Source organism: Arabidopsis lyrata (genome assembly GCF_000004255.2).
Source record: "Arabidopsis lyrata subsp. lyrata unplaced genomic scaffold ARALYscaffold_8, whole genome shotgun sequence".
In the NCBI taxonomy this organism is placed as follows: Eukaryota; Viridiplantae; Streptophyta; class Magnoliopsida; order Brassicales; family Brassicaceae; genus Arabidopsis; species Arabidopsis lyrata.
In genome coordinates, this window is record NW_003302548.1 from 19147386 (window position 1) to 19167876 (window position 20491).

The following is a 20491-nucleotide window of genomic DNA, read 5'->3' on the forward strand; positions in this document are numbered from 1 at the left end:
TTTAATTTTTATAAATAAGTTCACTATGTTATATTGTTGACGGTGAATAATCCATCGAACTAATAATCAGTTATTATGTTATTAAAAAATAATTAGTCGAAATAGAGTTCCGACATATTAATATCTACTGTATTTCATTCTTATTTCACCCCTCAATAATTTTGCATTCTCAAAATTTTCATTTTCTATTTTTTTCTTACTTCTCCTCATTTTCTAAAATGAGAAAATTTGCTTACATAGACTGTTTCTTTTCAATAATAGAGACAAGTAAAAATTTCTCGTAGGAAAATAACACTTTTTGAAGCGACTTCTCCTCTTTTATACGAACCTGGGCCAGGTGCGACCGGTCGGTTTCAACGACTAAGACCAGCCGGCATTAATGTCATCATAATTAGCTGAGCCAATTAATAGAACCTTCCTCAATTTTTACAGTTTTGCCCCCACATGACTTGTCAAAGCCCATTAGTTTTTACATAGTAGCCCATTAGACCATTTTATCATAGCCCATAGGCCCATATATAATTACCGAACACAGAAGTAAAAGAGAGGTTCACTTCTCTCTCTATCAGACTATCTCCATGTGAAGTTTATCTGTTTTCCGGTTTCGATTTCGAAACAAATGAGAAGCTGAAAGAATTTTTCTGAATCTTTGTCGTTGTATCCGTTACCTGAATTCAATTCGCCATGGAAGCTGTGCTTCTCTGCTCGAAGGTTGTTCCTCGAGCGACGTCGTTGGAAGAGAATCGAAAGTTTTCGTTCAGGCATTTGAACAAACACCTTAAGTGCAATTCGCTTCGTGCTGATTCCAGAAACACTCCGTTGCTCCGAAGCTTTGAAGCCATTCAGAGTCCGTCTAGCTGGAGATTTTCTCCGTTTCCAGTGAGAAAAGGTTCATGGGTTCCGCCCAGATGCTCGATTTCTAGCTCGACTGTTTCCGATTCCGATAACCCTTTCCTTAGCCATTTTCGAACCTTCTCGTTTGGGTCGGTGGTGAAGAAAGTTCGTGACTTGAAAGTGAAGCCCATGGATGTTGTGAAGTTAACTCTTTTGCTATCGATTTTGACTGTGGCTGCGAAAAAGGTGGTGAATTTGGTCTTGGACCCATTCTTCTGGATGTATTTCAGTTGGACTTGGCTGTTCTGGCCTTGGTTTATCGCTGTGGGACTCGCGGGTTACGGAATTTACTGCTTTCGTAAGCATTGGCTTGGAGAAGCCAATGCCTTTGAGCAGCTTGGTATTGTTACTTCAGTCTTCACATGGCTTACACTTGTGCCTCCTGCTTATTTCAATGGTTATCTTGAAGGCTGGCCTTATGTGTTCTTCTTGGCTTATCATTACTTCTTTTTCTTCAATGTTAGCGTGAGAAAACGCCTCTATGGAGATTACTATGCTCGCACGCATGATCCCAAATGGGATGTGAACACGCCTCTGTGGTCTCGGATTTTGTTTGGTGTTGGCATCATGGTTGGACATTGGCTTGCAGCTTTTGAAGGGCCTGAGCTTCACCGATTACCAGGGGGGTGGGCCAATGTAGGGATATGGATTTTGATTGTGATTACAATGCTTATGCATTATGATTCAACGCTATATCTTGCTAGATATTCCGAAAAGGTTGTTGTTCCAACGGCTGTTGTGCAATTTGGTCCTTATAGATGGGTCAGGCATCCGATATATGCTTCTACGATGCTTCTTTTCGCTGCATATTGCACTGCCTTGCGTGCGCCTTTGAGTCTGTTGTTTCTTTTAGTGGTGTGTTTGGTTTACTACAACAAGAAGGCAAAGCTGGAGGAAGAATTGATGGTGGAGAGTTTCGGACAAAGCTATTCGGATTATGCTGATAAGGTTAGGCACAAGTTCATTCCTTTTGTTTACTAGTGCTTTAGAGGAACCTGTGTTGTTGTGTCTAATTATCTGGTATCTATCAGTCAAACAATGTATGAATGAAGATGAGTTAAATTGTCCCATTTTTATTGGAATGTTAGGCTTGTGAAAAGGATATGTTTTTTATGCTATTCCTGGTTCTCTAATTTCTATTTCAAGATATTTCATATCAGTATTAACTATTAATATTAGTTTTAGAAGTTAACACTTTGGGTTAGCATGAATCTGAAAATTGATTGGATGCTATGAAAACCAAACTTCACATCATCTTGATTGCTTGTGGCTGTAGCTTATTAGTGTAAAGTTATTTCCTAACACTTATTTGATTTGCGTACTTTATAGTATTAGTGCCTTATCTTTTGTCCTTTGATGACTATCCATCTTTGCTGTTGCATAATTAACCGTGATTTGCTGCATTCGTTTTCTTTTTTCTTGATCCATCTAATTGGGTACATGTGACCCTAATTTTCTAAATCTCCTGATCTTAACTGATTCCCTGACTTAAAGTATATGAACACCTCCAGTTAAAAACTAAAGCGGCTTGCTTTCTGAGTGTTTATAGCCTTTACACGTAAGAAACCGCACACGGAACAATCTTAATCATGATTAGTTTAAATAAAGTGACATCTCTAATCTAATAATTTTCCTAATCCCACTTGCTCCATACTAATCAATCATGTTTAGTTTAATAAAATTCTTCTATTCAGATAAAACTTTCTTTTATCGTCCTTGCATTTGCAACCCATTATCAAACTCCACATGGAAATGTTTCTTTAATTGACTTCTACATGGTACTTTGGAGAAAAAAAGGTTTTGAGGTTTGTGTATAAAACACTTGAAATCTTGAGATATGTCATATTGAAAACTCTTTAGCTTTGGCTTCTGTTCCTGACACTTGGATAGTGAAGTGGGCTTGTGTTATATTGATGCGATCTCTCTCTTTATTTAAAAGTCTATTAGAGAGATCTTGATGCTACTTCTGTCCCTTTCCAAGTGATTTTACATCGACCAACTAGCTTTCTTTATGTGAGTGTATATATTCATTCATGTACCTATCTCTCTCAATTACTTCTCACCAAAATCATCTTGCTGATTCATTTACTGTCTGAATTCTCTTGATTTCCCCTTTACTTTTTCATTTGTTGATTAAAACCATGGGAGTTCCCAAATTTAGAGCTCGAAACCGGTAAGGATCTTTCTCCACGGTTGAAATAGCTGGGTTCTTGATGAGCAGGGAAAAGGTCTAGCCTTTGGTGGATGTTACCAGCCAGTAGTCGCAGATGCAGCACCATTAAGATTCACAAGAGATGTGGTTCCCTTTGTTTTTGCCTCTCGATCCGAAGAAAAGGGTTCCTTTCGAGTGGGAATCTTGATGATGCTGCATCAGCAAATACATGGCTACTCTTATCACTTTTTTTTTTCCCATTCTCTAGTGAAGAAAGTAAAGATGTCTTGGAGATCTTACAAAGGACTCAATAACAGAAGGTAAAGTCTCTTTTCTTGTTTCTGTCTCATGGCAATTTCTTGATCATGCACATGTTGTGAAATATCTTTAAGTTTATGGTGTTTCTATTTTTGCTTTTGTTATTGGCAAAAACCATTCACATGTGGAAGGATCCCACATATGCTTTAAAAACCCAAACAAGATTGTAACAACTGTATTTAAAATAAATAGACTACTATGATAAGTTTCTTAGGTGAATGTGAAATAGTGAGAACTCAGAAGTGAGAAGTCTCTTGTAGTTACGGTTTGTGAGAACTCACATGGTCACATGTGAAAATGGTCCATAAGTGTTTGTTGGTCAATTCTTTGCCATTGGTCCCAAGGTTTATTGCGTGTATTAATTATATAGTTTCTTTGACCCGATAAGGAAAATAAAAACATTTTTTCCACATGGATCATATGAATTCTTGCGACACATTTTCCTTGTTAGAAAATATCTTTGTTAGGCGAGAAATTAAGGGATTTTGATCTAATGTGTCATACACTATAACAAAACTTATAGAAATTGCCACAAAACATTTGTTTTTTTAAATGTGCTATAATGGTGGATAAGACTTTGAACCGGTGGAAGCCTCTTTGGCCCATTGGTTGACCAAGGGTTGATTAATGCTTCTACACCAAAAAGTCTGGGGTTCGAGTCCTAGGTATTGCGATTTATTAACAAATTTGCAGATTAATGGAGGCAAGTGTGCAAGAGATCTCCAGCGATGTACAATTATAGCCGTTCGCCAGGATTCTACGCAGAGAAGGAAGTGTAGCCAGGTCGTGGATCATTGAAGGTATTCATCAAGATTACGAAGAAGGAAGTGTAGTCTGTCGTGAATCTAGTAAGGGTCGGAATGAATTGTCAGTTGTAGAATCGTCTATGTAACAGTTCTCATAATTTGCAATTAATAATAAATCTAGACGACAAAAAAAAAAAAGACTTTGAACCGAAAATTTTTGGTAGATAAAAAATGTTGTCCACCTTTGAAACAACAGATTGGAGAGATATTTGGTGGACAAAAAATCTTGTCCACCTTTGAGATATTTGGTGGACAAAAAATCTTGTCCACCTTTGAAACAACAGATTTTTGGTGGACAAGAATTCGAAACGACATACAAAAATTTGGGTAGACAAGAAATGTTGTCCACCATTATGACACATTTGGAAAGATTTATATTTTGTAACATTTTTGCTAAGTTTTTAAACATTAAGTGGCACATTAGTTAGATTTCTCTAATGTATAATTGCAAATAATAAATATTATTGAAAGTTTGTTTGAGAAAAATATATTAAATTTTCAAAGTTTGCATAAATTGGTGGGTCTCTTGTGCAATGGAATATTGTGAAAGTAAATTCAAATTTTACTTGCTACTTGTTTTACATTTGAATTGTTAGTGACTTTTCTTTGGCTAATCGTACACTAATGGTCCCAACTCCTGATAATATATTTTAATCCGGCATTTGTAAGCTTTTTAACAAGCAAACAACGATGACAGAGAAAAATAAGTAGTGACGTCGATGACAAATAGTTTAATAAGTTTCTGTGCTTGATATTTTTTTTATATGAAAATCTAGCCCGATAAACCATAATCTCTCGATTATATGATATGCCATGTTACTTCTGAAAATGAAAAAATGTATAATATGTTTGAGTTTATGTCAAATATTAGTTACCCATTCATCAACAATTTGCAACAAGACATGTAATCACCAGAATCACCAGACAAATTTAAATCTAGTCTAGTAATATATATGCAGATTAGTGACAAACAAAACAGATTGACAAATCGCTAATTAATAATTAGTTGCGCAATTACAAATTTCAAAAAAAAAAATCAAAAAAAGTTATGTGTCTAGGCTCGTACATACCCTCAGGTCACAAATCAGAGTATTTTATATAGTTTTTTTTCAAGTGTCACTCGAAATAGCAGCATCTAGGTTTTGTCTGAAAATCATTGTCAGTTGAGCTGTTGATACTTGGTCACCGTTCATAAAATTTGTATTTGGACTACGAAAAAAATTATTTGAATGATTGATTTATCATTAACTATATTTTAAGTTTAAAAATGTAATTCCAAACTTTATTTTTTTTTTTTTTTGGGACCATAGTATTCGCATTAAAAGAAATGAATCTATAAAAATCAAAGTTTGGCGTTCATGATTGTTCTGTAGAAGTTTTATTCAGTTTTATGATGTTCCATTTATCAATTATTTAACTATTCTATTATCATCTAAACATACATGTCATCGCCTATTTATCTAACTCGAAAACTATCGACGTTATTATAATACTAATTATATTCTAAATTTGATATAGTACTGAATAAAACAACAATATATAACTTTACCGACTTTCAAAAGACATTATTTCCACGATTTGTCTTTAAAGCTTTGACCTATTTCATTCCAAACTCTCTAGTATCTCTTAGTTCCGTCTTCAATTCAAACATCAAACAAACACACACATATTCTACATTGATGTAGCTAGTAAATATATATATATATATACAGAGAGTTAGAGAGTTGGATCAAAAGCACTGAGAACATCCACTCTTGATTCATGGATGATGAAAAGTTGTGGAAAGTTTCCAAGAAAGATTCCATCTTCGAAACGACTCATTTCTCTTCAAAACCTGTTTTCACACGAAGCTTCTCAACAAAAACTTCTTCTTCTTCTTCTTCTTCTTCTTCAAAACCCGTTTTCATACGAAGTTTCTCAACTAAACCCACTTCTTCTTCAAAACCCGTTTTCATACGAAGTTTCTCAACTAAACCCACTTCGTATTCTTCATCAGAGCCCATCTTTAGACGAAGTTTCTCTGCAAAGCCTGCTCCTTCGAAATCTTTGTTTCTGTCTAGAAGCAGTTCCACGAAATGCCAAGCTGATACATCTTCTGCTTCCAAGTGTTCCATCTCTCGGAGCTTGTCACAGAAAGGAGCTTCGGTGACCCGAAAGTGTCGTAATATGGCCAAGGAGCACAAGTCTCGGTTTTACATCATGAAACGCTGCGTTTTGATGCTTGTTTGTTGGCACAAACATGCCTGAGATTCTTTATAGATGTGAAGAAAGAAGATTAGGTTTTTTTTGTTAATTCCAATCAACGAAGATTAGGTTATTTAATTACAGATTTTATCTTCTTTTCATTTTCTTACCCATCCGTTGATTTTTTTTCTTTTCTGTTTTAATGATATACTCCTTCCACTTTAAATTAAATGTATTTTGTTTTTATTTTATTTTAAAAAGTGTTATTTATTCCATATTTTGAAAACAATCTTCACGAAAATCAAAATTTACTACTGTTGATAAAATCTACTATTAAATAAAAAAGAAAAAAAACTGTAAACGTCTATTTGGAAAACAGATAAGAGATAATAAAGTTTTATTTTATTTTATTTGTGCCAAAAAAAATCGAAAACACATTTAATTTGATATGAAAGAGAATTTTGTTGAATCACATTTTTATCGATTCATGATCTCATGATGTAATGTAAATATACGAAGTGTCATGGACTAGTTTTGTCCAACTATATTTTCACACTCTTTATTTCTAAGTATAATTATATTTTGATTAAAATTGTTGGATACTACTTGTATTGAAGTTAGAGAGATTCCCTCTGAAACATTGGGAAATTAAAAGACATAAACAAAACTGTACGAGTGTTCCAGTTCCACCTTTCGCATTTATATATGTCGGTCCATATCACAAAGTAAATAACAGTACTATCCTTATTCCTTAGCTATGCAAATTATTGGAAAATAAAAACAAAACTATCGGCAAATTAATTCGCATGTTGGGCTTGAAGGACGAATTTAATCTGTTATGAACCCCTTAAGAAGAAATCGTATCGGAAAGTAAATCTAAGAAATATTTACTCACATGTTATAAAAATTTAGAATATTACTAGTATATCATATATTTTTTGAAAATTAGTTTAGTATTTTTGTGTAATTACAATTAACATTTTTTTTAACTGAGATTTTTTTATTCTTTTTTAATTAAGAAATGATTAATAAAAAATTAGTTTAATCCATGTCCGTAAGAGAAAAAAAATTAAAACTACGTCATTAACTTTATCTCTGTGATTATAGAGGGCAACTGTCATGTGATGGGAGGAACAACATCCATGTCGATAGGAAGATGTAACGGAGATATTTTGTGTAGAAAAATGGAGACGAAGACGAACGAGAGAGAATGAGATGAAGAAACTAATATAAAGAGAAAAAATAGAAAGGAAGACGAAATGTTATGTAACTTAATTGTTTAGCTGCAAATTTACATGTCACGGCTGAGTTATAATGCTTCACGGAAGAAGAAAGGTTACATAAATTTACATATTTCTGCTGAGTTATAATGTTTCACGGTTGACTTATCACAAAAACCAACTTCACAAGCTTGTCGTGCGTTAGTTCCGCATCTATCTGCACAACTCTACACCCTCTATCGTCGGTGTTAAATATATATTTGTGTTTCTTTACCCAATTACCAGAAACAACAATTACCGGAACCAGATCAATCATATATCGGGAGAAGGATGAACAAAAATGAAGAAGAATGAGGAAAACGATGACGAATTGGATGTTCAAAATTTAAGTTCTGGATATCTCTGTTGATGTGAAGAACACGGTGAAGAACAAGATGAAGAACAAGACGAGTAGAAAAAAGACGTTTCGTATTCCTTTGATGATGATGACATAGAATGATGACATGGAATGTTGCATGCAACGTCATTTTTTAATTGATGAAGTAGCAAGTAAGCTACAAACGAACATGTAAATCAGCCTAATTAAACCAGCCATCAAACAAAACTTTAAGTCAGTCGCAATATGAATACTATTACAGTAATTGAAAAATGAAAAAAGGGCTGTCAAATTCAGCCGTACGTTTAATGTCGTAACTCAACTGAAAATCTTCAACTCAGCCATTAGGCCCAGTTTTTCATTAATTAAGCTCATTACGGCTGATATATGATACTTGAACATAAATCAGCCGTAATGACATCCGATAAATAAGCCGTCTTTATAACTCAGTCAGCGAGAAAAAGTTAATTCAACCATGTCGAATCAATAACTCAGCCATATTTTTGACAAATCAACCATCGGGTAAAAACTCAGCCGTAACTTACGGCTGAGTTATGCTCGAAAGTCAGCCATTTTCTCATAACTCAGACAGGTTTCATTAAGTCAGCTGTAACTCCAGGCGGAGTTATATTCGTAAATCAGTCGTTTGCTCATAACTCAGCCATTTTCCTTAAATCAGCCGCAACATACCGTAACTCAGCCGTCATTGCTATTGTATCGCTTTACGGCTGAGTTCATTAATACGTCAGAAATTTCTGACGTGGCGACGCGTTTTTCTGATGTGGAATTAAAAAGTAATGGCATTTTTGTAATTACATTTTTTTCTATAACGTGTAACAAAGACACGCTTAGTATGAAAAATATATCCAAAATATGATAGTAATAAAAAAAATCTGTATGTAACCTAAATCTAATGGAGTCGAATCTAATTTTTATAGCACATAGATTAATTTACGTAGCTTATGTGGCTTGGTGCCTCATCACATTCACATATCGTATACATAAATGTTTATATTCTTTTTCACAACGGTTTACGTACATTGAATTGTTAAATTCTGCAAAATTAATAAAAACGAAGAATATGAACAAGGAGATTTGAAAGAAAAAGAAAAAAAACTAATGATTGAAACTAAGTATATCACTTAAAATCAATCCCAAATCATAACAACGGAGAGCAAAGCAACGCCAAGGAAGACAGCAATAAACTTGTAGATTGGCTTGTCGAAGTAACATTCCTCACGAGGCTTATACCCTTTCGAGATGAGATGGTTAACCGCAACGTACACGAAAACTCCACAAGCGAGGCCCATAGAGATCGCATAGGTCCAGTCACCACCGGCTCCTTGGCTAGTGGCATTGATGCCAATGCCAATCCCCACACCTATGGGACTCGATATCCCAAAGGCGAAGGAGTAGACGACAGTGAGAAAGAATGGACGCTTAGGGATTAGCTTGAGGAGAGCTATTCCCATTGCTACGGCCGCGAAGACCTTGTGCAACGATATTGTCCATAGGTTTCTCCAAGCGTCGCTTTTAGTTTCTGACCAAAATATTCATTACAAAACGTTACTAAAGAATAATGTTTGGATATATGCATCATGAATTGGCTCCAACTTTACATTAATTTTTGCATTTCTAACAACTAGCTAGATTTTTCTACTAGATTATAACTAGTATTTTTGTCATCTACAACTCACACACGAACACTACCGGATTTGAACTGAGTTATAACTTGACAAGGAAACTATTACACATCGAATTCATGGTAATATTGCATAAGAGAGATTTAAATTATCAATAAGTGCTTTTAATTTCCATAGTTCAATAATCATGGACCAAACTAAACCTAATGCATGGAATGAGTAGATTACGTACCAAAAGTCACATGAAATATGAATGATGAACTACATCTAAAACAATTCCATCTAGATTAACTACATGATAAGCTACATGGTTATTTAGCAAAGAAGCAATTAGGGTTTATCATTGATAGTTTACCTGAGAGACCAATGGCGATTCCCTCAAAGATGGAGTGAAAACAAAGTGCAAAAATCAGCAACGCTGTGTCTCCATATCCACTCGTTCGTATAAGCGCTTGACTCACATCCACACCACTCTTTATCTCACGACGCCCTTCCTCTTTCACTGCCGCTTCATCATCCACCCTCGACTCTCCGACGACGCTAGCTCCGCCGTGATTTTTATTACTTCCAACCGCTACAAACGCAACAGCCACATCTGCGAGCATTGTAAGGCAATATCCAGCGGCTGCTAACATGAAGGCGTAAGGATACTCTTTGTGTTTTAATCCCCTGAATGTCTCGTTAGCGTCGCTGAGGAAATGGATTAGAGCGGTGGCTAGGAATATACCGCCGGAGAATTGAGTTCCGAGGAGGAGAAACGACTCGTTCCATCGGTAAAAGTAAGGTGAAATTCCGGCTAAGAATGTGCTAAAGAAGAGTATTATTATACAGTAGATCTTCACAAGCACCAAGCTTTTCGATCGGAGATTTACGACGGTGGCCGGAGGTGGCTGGTTGGTCTCCTCTTCGTCGCCGTCGTCTATGCCGCCGTGAGCTAGGATCAAGGAGAAACAGAGGAAGAGAATAGAGAGGAGGAAGAGAGTTGACTTTAGGGTTTTGGAAGACAAAGCCATTTTAGTTATTCTTTGTTTTGTTTTAGTTATTGTTTGTTTACACTTCATGAACATTATTAGTGTATGATTATATATGTTGGTGTTTGTAGTACAGTGTTGACTTTATCGTTAGAGATTTGCTGTGACAAGTACAACGGTAAAGTAATTCGGAAGTTGTACTACAGAAAGTACATACAATGTAAATAAGTTAAATAACTAAATCGCCGGCGACCAAAGAGCTGGTTCTTTGTGAAACGCCCTGTACCGGATACAGTTATCCCATATGATTAGAGTCAGAACGTTGACAAAATAATAATATGAAAATGATACTTTGATTCTTTTTTCTAAGAAATTTTATTTTCTGTCTAGTGAAGAATTATAGAGATTACATCCATAATTTTTCAGACCGGAATATTTGTTGATGATACCAAAAATTAAAACGAAGACGAACAAAAGTTTTTTTTTTCTTTCCAAAATTGAATTTTTTCTGAGAAATAGAAACTTTCTTAAAACGTTACGGAAAAAATATACTGTAAACTTCCTAAACGAGTTTACGTTTCAAATTTCTGCAGAATATTATAATACCAAATCAAAATTCTTTCCGTAATAATTAAATTTGCCTTTAATACCAATATATATAATGGATGTTTCAATTTCGATTCATATGGCTATGAAATAGGCAGAGTGAATATATTGTGTATCTCTCTCTGTATCAGCATATATTGGAAAAATAATAAATATAGAGACCGTGCCGGTCCTGTGAGCTTTGATTATCTATCGTATTAGAAAATGTTGTAAACATTCAAATAATCCGGTGGTGATGGAGGGCATGACGAATCTGAGCATATTGACAGCTATATCCATATATACCTTTATAATACACACATTGATTAAGTCGACTCGTTACCTCTTTTGAATTTATATGTTATTGACAGAATTATCCATGTACATATATAATTAAATATGAATGTCGGATACTATTCAAGTAAGGAGTCAACAACTTTGTTAGTTCTCCATTCCATCATATATATGAATAAGCAATTTTGAGATTGGTGTTGTATACTCTTGATGCTGATGAAAAATAACCTTTTTAATTGAAGAGGTAGTAATTAAATAAACTTTGTATCATTAGACCAAATGAATGCAAAACATTCACTGATATATTCTTATACCTAGGGCTAAGAAAGATTCAAATACAGAGTAGTTTAACACATAAACATAATAAACACATTAATTACTTCTTATTTTGGGTAGATTGATTTTAACTGTTTCAGAGCCAAGAACAAAGTAGCTGATTTAAGAAACACACCAATCAATCTATAGATGGTATGAATATCTTAGAAACAAACAAGACAATAAACTTTTTTCATATCCTGAAATTCGACAGATGCGATGTTCCATCAAGACCTTTCTTAAAGTATCCTTCTGAGTATTCTCTTAAAGTTGTATCTCTGTATTTTGGAGGGTTTTCTTCAGACACAAGCTCTTTCATTGGTCCATAAACTGTTGAATTCTCACGTATACTTGAGCTGAAAAAGCTCGCTACTGAAATCCTTGGTCCTCGTGTATTCGCAAGCACCCTATGCTCCACACTTATAAACTTATCGTTGGTTATCAGCTGCAAAATCAAACCCAAAATATATAAGCAAAAGACCTATGATTTTCAAGGTATCTGTTTTTTTTTTCAGGTTGTTACTTTACCTGCAAGAAATCTCCGATGTTGACTACCAGAGCTCCAGGAAGAGGAGAGACATCAACCCAAGAGTCTTGATGAAGAATTTGAAGACCACCAATGTTGTCTTGAAGAAGAACCGTGAGGAAAGAGTTGTCTGAATGTTTACTTATCCCTAAAGTTAGGTCAGGTTGTGGACAAGGTGGGTAATAATGACAGATCATAAGCAAACTCTTCAAGCAATCCATGCTCTTAAGGATCTCAGATTTCAAACCTAGTGCTTCTGAGAGAAGCTCAAAGAGAAAATCACCTAAACTCAACACATGCTTTGAGTATTCAATCATAGCATCCCTGAGTCAAATCAATACTTTTAGAAATTAATAACTCTCTGTTTAAGAAAAACAAAGTCTTCACTCTTCACTATTCAATCACTTCTTGATTGTTTCCGATTAAAGAAATGAACAAAAAAGGTTAGCTTGTTTCCGGTTACCTGCAAGTCTCTGGGAGCTCCTCAGGAGTTGGTGGATCAGGAGCCATGTAACAAGAGATAGAATCTCTCCAAGTAAGAGACGGCGAAGAACTATATAGATCGAAATTACTACTGTAGGCAAATTTGTTCTTGGTGAAATCAAGCGAGTAGTATGATTTCTTGACCTCAGGATCTTCTTCCTCGTGAAACCTACGAACCCCATCTTTAATCTCTTCAAGAACGTTTAAAGGAACACCATGATTGATCACCTGGAAGAACCCCCAATTCTCCACCGCATATTTGACTTTCTCTACGACTTCTTCACGTGACTCTTCGTCCACGTAAACGCTTGCAAAGTCGATGGTAGGGATCTCTAGGTCTGAAACAGAGGGTTTCTTGTCTGGTAAGGTATCTTGAGGGACGTGGAAGATACGAGGGATTTCGGTGATCTTAGCATTGATGAGCCCTTTTACACCTTCTTTTGTCTCGTCGAATGCTTTTCGCTCGGTATAACGATCGAATTCGATAGAGTTTTTGGCCATTTTACTGTTTCTTACTTCCTTCTAAGGAACAGCAAAATGAAGATAAAAAGGACGACTGAGAATAGACGGTAGTAGTAGTTGTGGATTCTGACCGGAATTAATGTTGTCTATTTCTCTCTTTCACATTGACTTTAATGAGTTGTCGTGATTGAATTTTTCTTCGCCACTTTTGTTATTAATGACTGATTAGTTTTAATTACGTATATAGCCCTGGATTCTACTTTACTTACCGTAATTTGAGTGCTGAAATTGAGGAGAGAGTTATGAGTGTTTTTATACTATACATAAACCAAAAGATGTAGAAAGAGTTTATATTGGATTTAATTTGACTAGTAATTTTATCTCTATTTATTATGTAGAGGAAAGTTTTCTATGATGAGATCCAAATGTTAATTATTAATTTTTTTTCTTTCCAGATTCAGATGATTGAAAAATCTAACCTCTTCATATCTCGTTAAACCTTTTGCAAGAAACCGATATATCTAGGTTTGATTGTAATAATCAAAATTCTCAAATTCCTGTAAATAGATAAGAGTATATCTTCATAGCTATAGTGATATCAGTTACAACATAAATCACTTGATAACATTTTACAAGTGATACATACACACACACACACAGTATTCTTCTTATTTTTGGTACATTGGTTTAATTATTGCAGAGTCAGAAACAAACAGTATAATTGATTCAAATAAACTCATTAAGAAAAATCTGGCGTTTTTTTTCATTTTTTTTTTTCATATCCTAATATTCGAGAGATGCGACGTTCCATCGAGACCTTTCTCAAAAAATATTTTTGAATACTCTTTTATGGTTATGTCTCTGTATTTTGGAGGGTTTTCTTCAGACACAAGCTCTTTCATCGGTCCGTAAACTCTGGAATTTGGACGCATACTTGAGCTGAAAAAGCTAGCTACTGAAATCCTTGGTCCTTGTCTATTTGCAAGCACTCTATGCTCCACACTTACAAACTTATCGTTCGTTATCAGCTGCATCAAATCAAACCCCCAAAATTATATAAACAAAAGACATTTAAGTTTAGTATTTGGTTCTTAAGATTGTTACTTTACCTGCAAGAAATCTCCAATGTTGACGACGAGAGCTCCATGGAGATGAGAGACATCGACCCAAGAGTCTTGATGAAGAATTTGAAGACCACCAATGTTGTCTTGGAGAAGAAGCGTGAGGAAGGAGTTATCTGAGTGTTTAGTTATCCCTAAAGTTAGGTCAGGTTGTGGGCAAGGTGGGTAATAATGGCAGATCATAAGCAAAGTCTTCAGGCAATCCATGCTCTTAAGGGTCTCTGATTTCAAACCTAGTGCTTCTGAAAGAAGCTCAAATAGTAAACCACCTAAACTCAACACATGCTTCGAGTATTCAAACATAGCATCCCTGAGTCAATAAACAATTTAGAAATCAATTAAACCACCTAAATTGTTAACTAATCTCACTTCTAAGTTTTTAAGAAGAAGTTAAGAGTGTTCCCGTTACCTGCAAGTCTCAGGGATCTCCTCAGGAGCTGGAGGATCTGGAGCTATGTAACAAGAGAAAGAATCTCTCCAATTAACAGACGGCGAAGAACCGTATAGATCGAAGTTACTGTTATACACAAATTTTTTATTGGCGTCATCACGCGAGAAGTATAATTTCTTGACCTCAGGATCTTCCTCATGAAACCTACGAACTGCATCTTTAATCTCTTCAAGAACGTTTAAAGGAATACCATGATTGATCACCTGGAAGAATCCCCAATTCTCCACCGCATATTTGACTTTCTCTACGACGGCTTCACGTGACGCTGTGTCCACGTGGACGCTTGCAAAATCGATGATAGGGATCTCTAGGTCTGAAACACAGACAGAGGGTTTCTTGTCGGTTAAGATATCCTGAGGGTGGTGGAAGATACGTGGGACTTGAGTGATTTTAGCGTCCACGAGGCCTTTTACACCTTGTTTTGTCTCGTCGAAAGCTTTACGCTCGATGTAAGGATCGAATTCGATGGAGTTTTTGGTCATCTTTGTTTATTTGCTCTAACTCTCTTCCCAAGGTTTCTGCTATATAAGAAGAAACAGCAATATGAAGATAAAAAAAAAAAGGAAAGATAGAGAATGAACGGACGGAGTTTGGTTTTTGGTGTGTGGGACCGATTTATGTTTGTCTGTTTTTGTGGAATTTCTGAATGTAACTAATGAATGATTACATGAATGTGGTCTCTCTCACACACACACACACACTCACTCAGTGACTTGTCGTGCTTGAATTTCCTTCTCCGCTTTTCTTTTAGTAAGGACTAATTACTTCAATTACTGTGTATATAGCCCATCTTTTAATTATCGATATTTGAGTTCTGAAATTGAGGATAGAATTCTGAGTGTTTTTCGACTTCTAACATCTAAAAAAAAGATTAGAAGACTATATTATTATTAGTTCAATATTTGGACTAGACAGTTTTGACCTGGTCATTCATTTCCAACCATAAATGTAACGGTACCGTCAAGGTATACGAATAAGAAAACTTGCAATTGAATTTGAATTCAAATTTGGCAACTTCACCATCAATTCTCACGACTTTCTTCTTTTCTTTTTGTATTCTGTGCATCTCTTAGCATCCGAGGAAAAAAGGTTAAAGGAGGGTGGGCACACATTCTTTTACTTTCTCGGATTTTCTCGGAAACCAAAGAAGCCAAATTCTCGGGAAAAGTTTCCAAGACGAAAGATGAAGAACACTTCTTTACGAACATTAGACATTTTGATGTAACATAATCGAATTGATAATAACAGAAAACGAAGCACCAATCGTTTTCTTCTGAATTTTATATTTACATTGTTGAATGAACAAACCAAAAAATACTATATATAGTTCTCAATCAATGAAGAACCGAAGAAGAAGAATCTCTGTTACTTCTGTTTCTCCTGAAGTATCTTCTCATCACTGAATTCGACCTATCCAAAACCCTAGATTCTACTTCAATGTTCAAATCCAGATTATCAGAAGAAGATGAAAGTGCAGCAGATGAAGAAGAGCTACGATTTGGTCTCACTCTCCTCATTAACGACACCATTCCACGAACCATCCTTCTCAATCTACCGCCGGTGCCAGTACCGGAGCCACCACCGTTGCTATCCGATTCGAGTGTACCGTGTGACCTAACCCATGAGATCCGTCTAGGACCGTCCTGGCTATTACCAATCCCACCACCGTCCATTTCTGTTAACACCACAGGTAAAACTCTCTCTCCGTCTCTCATTGCGGCGTTAAACCTCCCGACAGCGAATCCACCACCGGGGAGTCTCCAAATTGTCATCCCCACGGCGTTATCCTCCTCGTTGTTGTTGCTTCGTCGATTAGGCTCTGAAGGTAGCTCGAATCTGCACACGGGGCAAGAGTTTCGAATCGATAGCCAAGGCACAATGCAATCGTCGTGGAAGAGGTGTTTACACGGCATCTCACGTGCATCCGTCTCCGCCTCGAAAATCTCCGTGCAAACAGCGCAATTAGCCTCCGAGCCTATGTGACAATCCGAAATTTCGACTCTAGGCAAAGACTCAATCGCCGATTTCGACGCCGGAGGGTTTCCAGATCTACCGATTCCGGTAGCCGACGCTTCGATCTGGCTTAGCTGTTCCAGTAACCGCTCAAATCCAGATCCCATCAAGATCTCAGATACAGAATCCGGAAGCGGTCTAAGACCCGATCCGGATCCGTCATCGTAATAAAACTCAAAAGCGCGTCGATCTCTAGCCGCATCTCCTTCTTCTCCATCTTCTCTCTCGCCGGCGCCTCCTTGGAGTACGATGACCGGATTAAACGACGGACGACGACCGGATCTCCGGCGTCTAATCACGGATCTACGGTTGTTATTAATCGATCTTACTTCAGTAGAAGCCGGAATCGCTAATTCGGTAGCGGCGGAGGAAGAATCGTTAATCTCTTCGATAAAACCGCCGTCGCAGTGAGGACAAGCGACACCGCCGACGGTGGCTGTGCCTTGATCAGCCCAAACGCTGACGAAACGCGTACAGCTATAACACCAATACGAAGCCGTGATCGGCGTTGTTGTAGACGTCGTCGTCGGCGTTGACGGCATCTTTAAAACCTTCTTATTCGGTGAGAGGAACTGAGAAGAAGAAGAAGAAGAATCGCTGACCAGAGTTAATGACAGAGAGGTTAGAGATGAGAAAATGAAAACGTGGTTTTTAAAGCGATTCTTAGGAGCGGAATTAACGGCGTCGGATTAGACGGTAAATAGACACGTGGTGAGTGTTTGACTGGGTAGATGATACCGGAAGTTATTAACGGTCGTTAAGTAATAGAGAAGGAGCGTTTTGACCAAACGTGGAAAGTGTAAAACGCCGAGTAGAAAATTCAAAAGGAGCGCCGTGTCTGCTGTTTGTGGGATCCATAAGGGACCTATTTGATCTCCGTTTTTTCTGGGAAAAGACACTAAACGACATCGTTTCGACCTGTGTGAATCATGCCAGAAACAAAAGTGTGCTAACTGCAAAATAATTATTTCACTTTTTAATTATTTTTAATTTTGTTTTTATTTAATTTTTTTTTTGTTAATGAATTACATTAAATAATTTATATCATATTTTATTATGTTGAGCAATGAGGTGGAGGATGGAGAGTCTTTAGAAAATTAGATTTTATACACGTTGATGGCTCAATATGTTTTATTTGCCAACCGATGGCTCAATAAATTATAGGTAAATTGATAAAATACATTACATAAACCAACTACTCCCTTTATGAAGAAACTCAATTTCCCTTTGTGTAATTGTGTATTAACAACTTAATTTATATAGGGTGCCAACTTGATAAAAATTACATATAGAATAATATAACCAACTCGTGTCTATATATAAGGGATGTATTAACTTTCTTAATCAATTGACCATAATATTAAAAGTTAAAACAAACGAAAAGAAAAGTTCCTCAACTATTTTTCTCTCTTTTTTGTTTGCAAGTTGCAACCAATTGAAAAATAGATAGACAAATAGCAATGATAGCAACTGATTACCATCTTAAAGACTATATACACAAATACATAATGATAATATCAACTTAGCTGAAAACTGATTGCTACTAATTGCTAGGCCTAGGCACAACAATAATAAAAAAAATAATGATAATGAGGAAAAAAAAAATAGGCACAACAATAATAGAGTAAAACATGTAAATTTTTGATAACATATATATTTTTTTTCTTCATGGATACTGAATCAAATCCAACAACTTCAATTAGTTTGTCCTCCTCTCCCTTGATGGGTAAGATTATGCAAGGAGAAAAAAATACAGAGACACAAAATGTTGCACAAGTGAAAATCAAAGAGCTTTTGAAAACAAGGATCTAAAATTCCTCTGAAACCAACAATGGCAGCTCTGAATCTATACCAGAACTGAAAAAATGCCAGCTTGAATCATGGAATGCTGCAAAATAATCCTCTGATACCGTCTCAATAGCAAACTCGCTTGTGACTCTTTGTGCAGCTATGATTCGTTTGGTTGCACAGATCACTTCTGGGTCAAACGAAACTTGCTCCTCATACATCTGAAAGCTGTTCCCAAACAATGCGATTCTAGACAATCGATCCATTCTCCAATTTGCTTCCAATAGGTTGCCGTATAAATTGGCCTCACAGTGTGGCATAAAGAAAAGAGTAGGCCTTAAAGCTTCTCGACGAGCTTGCTCATTCACAGATAGAACAGTGCATCCCAAAGATTCTAAGAAACAAGATTCAGTTGCAGAGAGAACTGGGTCAAACACTTCAATGTTATCACCAACCCAATCAAACTCTCTCTTCATCAAGATTGCAATGCTCAGCTGAAGCCTCGGAGATTCATAAGACTCAATGCTGCCTATACCATACATCACCATCTGCAACTTTGTTTCATTGCCTAACACGAGTCGAATCTGGTCTGAAACCTCAGGAGACTTAAGCTGCTCTAAGAATGCTGCGTAAAACTGCGAGCTTTCGATTTTCTTCAAAGAGATTTCCATCTTCTGCTTTAGTCTTGCTTGTCTCTCCGGATCAATTTCAAGATCATCAGATTTCCATGGTTGCTCTTCTTCTTCTGCTGGACCTTTAGGTTTCGGTTTTTTCCTTCTTCCTTGTCTTCCTTTACTAGGTAAGACCACTATCCACTCACCATCACTGCTTGAGTTTTTAACCGTTTCTTCCATTGAAGCTTCGACAAGAAAGTGGTTCTGCTGATCTAATTACTCATTGACACCACTCCACAGTCCCCCAAAATTAGGGTTCCTACTCAATGCAATGATTCCATTGGTTCCGAGAACCTAAACATCACAATAAAGTTCGATTCCTAAACCTAATTATCAATCTCTTTGCTTGATTCTGATCTATCTACTCTGAGATTGAGAAAAAGCTTTGACAAGTACCAAAACAAACTTACGATTAGAGACGAAACCACAGGAGGAAGATCGAAGAAGCTTGCTTGCAATACAGAGGAAGGAGATAACGCTTGGAATCTGCGGAGACCGAGTGGACTCAGTGAGACATTTGTGATTGAGTTTGGTGCTGCCGAGTCGCGCGGCGATATAATGAAACAGATGATTTGTACGCGAATATTTGGAAAACAGGTATTGGGCTAGGAGAAAATGGAATGGGCCTAGATACGGCCCAATACAGGCAACTGAATTCTTGTTTCATGTATACAACCTTATCCTTATGGATCAAAAATCGGTCATATGGTTCTCATCATTCACTCGTGTCATGGGTTTGGCTTGAATCCAATGGTATATATATTTTTTGTTTACTATTCTTGATTTGAATAGCTGGAGTTTCCAAAAAACTAATGTTAAGACTTAAGAGCAAAGACATATATTTTTGCCATCCGAAGTGCTTAGTGGTAAACTATGATTTCATTATGGGATTAGTTGAATCCTCATTCTCCAACACTATCATAAATTTTTCAACTACTGATGAGTTGAGTTTTTATTAAGAGTATTTTTGTATTTACATTAACTTTTGAAATTTGAATAAAATAATAAAAAAAACTTTTGAATATTTTTTATTGTGAATAATTATTTTCCATCACCTCAAAACAAATGAAACTAAAACTCTAATAGTAACCAATACATGTTTGATAAATAATAAATTTCATAAAACATATGCAGAGTAGAGTTAGGAGATGCTTTATGAGCCCAAACCCACCAGTTTTGAACTCGTTTGTTGGCCCACTTATTCACGTTTACTAT

General features: G+C 36.3%; 7 protein-coding genes across 9 annotated transcripts; 2 read left to right on the plus strand and 5 right to left on the minus strand.

Annotated features, from left to right (window-relative positions):
* Positions 1-216: 216 nt before the first annotated feature.
* Positions 217-2027, plus strand: LOC9302408. The gene has a single exon (XM_021013742.1). It carries the CDS (start codon positions 685-687, stop codon positions 1873-1875), a length of 1191 nt encoding a protein of 396 aa, XP_020869401.1. The 5' UTR covers positions 217-684; the 3' UTR covers positions 1876-2027.
* A 3448-nt stretch (positions 2028-5475) lies between these two features.
* On the plus strand, positions 5476-6723 carry LOC9300715 (uncharacterized serine-rich protein C215.13). The gene has a single exon (XM_021015368.1). The coding sequence runs from the start codon at positions 5932-5934 to the stop codon at positions 6415-6417; it is 486 nt and encodes a 161-aa protein (XP_020871027.1). The 5' UTR covers positions 5476-5931; the 3' UTR covers positions 6418-6723.
* A 2225-nt stretch (positions 6724-8948) lies between these two features.
* LOC9300716 (zinc transporter 2) lies at positions 8949-11049 on the minus strand. The gene is made up of 2 exons (XM_002866288.2): positions 9949-11049; positions 8949-9490 (listed from the first exon to the last, which is right to left on the minus strand). Exons 1-2 carry the CDS (start codon positions 10658-10660, stop codon positions 9099-9101), a joined length of 1104 nt encoding a protein of 367 aa, XP_002866334.2. The 5' UTR covers positions 10661-11049; the 3' UTR covers positions 8949-9098.
* A 642-nt stretch (positions 11050-11691) lies between these two features.
* On the minus strand, positions 11692-13427 carry LOC9302409 (1-aminocyclopropane-1-carboxylate oxidase homolog 11). Its single transcript, XM_002866289.2, has 3 exons — positions 12748-13427; positions 12287-12608; positions 11692-12203 (listed from the first exon to the last, which is right to left on the minus strand). The coding sequence occupies exons 1-3, from the start codon at positions 13266-13268 to the stop codon at positions 11952-11954; spliced, it is 1095 nt and encodes a 364-aa protein (XP_002866335.1). The 5' UTR covers positions 13269-13427; the 3' UTR covers positions 11692-11951.
* A 356-nt stretch (positions 13428-13783) lies between these two features.
* Positions 13784-15344, minus strand: LOC9302410 (1-aminocyclopropane-1-carboxylate oxidase homolog 12). The gene is made up of 3 exons (XM_021028755.1): positions 14760-15344; positions 14339-14660; positions 13784-14257 (listed from the first exon to the last, which is right to left on the minus strand). Exons 1-3 carry the CDS (start codon positions 15281-15283, stop codon positions 14006-14008), a joined length of 1098 nt encoding a protein of 365 aa, XP_020884414.1. The 5' UTR covers positions 15284-15344; the 3' UTR covers positions 13784-14005.
* Positions 15345-15982: 638 nt separating this feature from the next.
* LOC9302411 (E3 ubiquitin-protein ligase RDUF2) lies at positions 15983-17884 on the minus strand. The gene has a single exon (XM_002866291.2). It carries the CDS (start codon positions 17354-17356, stop codon positions 16136-16138), a length of 1221 nt encoding a protein of 406 aa, XP_002866337.1. The 5' UTR covers positions 17357-17884; the 3' UTR covers positions 15983-16135.
* Positions 17885-18446: 562 nt separating this feature from the next.
* Positions 18447-19877, minus strand: LOC9302412 (protein SENSITIVITY TO RED LIGHT REDUCED 1). 3 transcript variants are annotated; one of them, XM_002866292.2, is made up of 2 exons: positions 19687-19877; positions 18447-19535 (listed from the first exon to the last, which is right to left on the minus strand). In XM_002866292.2, the coding sequence occupies exon 2, from the start codon at positions 19454-19456 to the stop codon at positions 18623-18625; it is 834 nt and encodes a 277-aa protein (XP_002866338.1). In that variant the 5' UTR covers positions 19457-19535; positions 19687-19877; the 3' UTR covers positions 18447-18622. The 3 variants fall into 3 exon arrangements, with proteins under 3 accessions (XP_002866338.1, XP_020871308.1, XP_020871307.1); XM_021015649.1 differs by having other exon boundaries at positions 18447-19570; XM_021015648.1 differs by having other exon boundaries at positions 18447-19596.
* Positions 19878-20491: the final 614 nt, after the last annotated feature.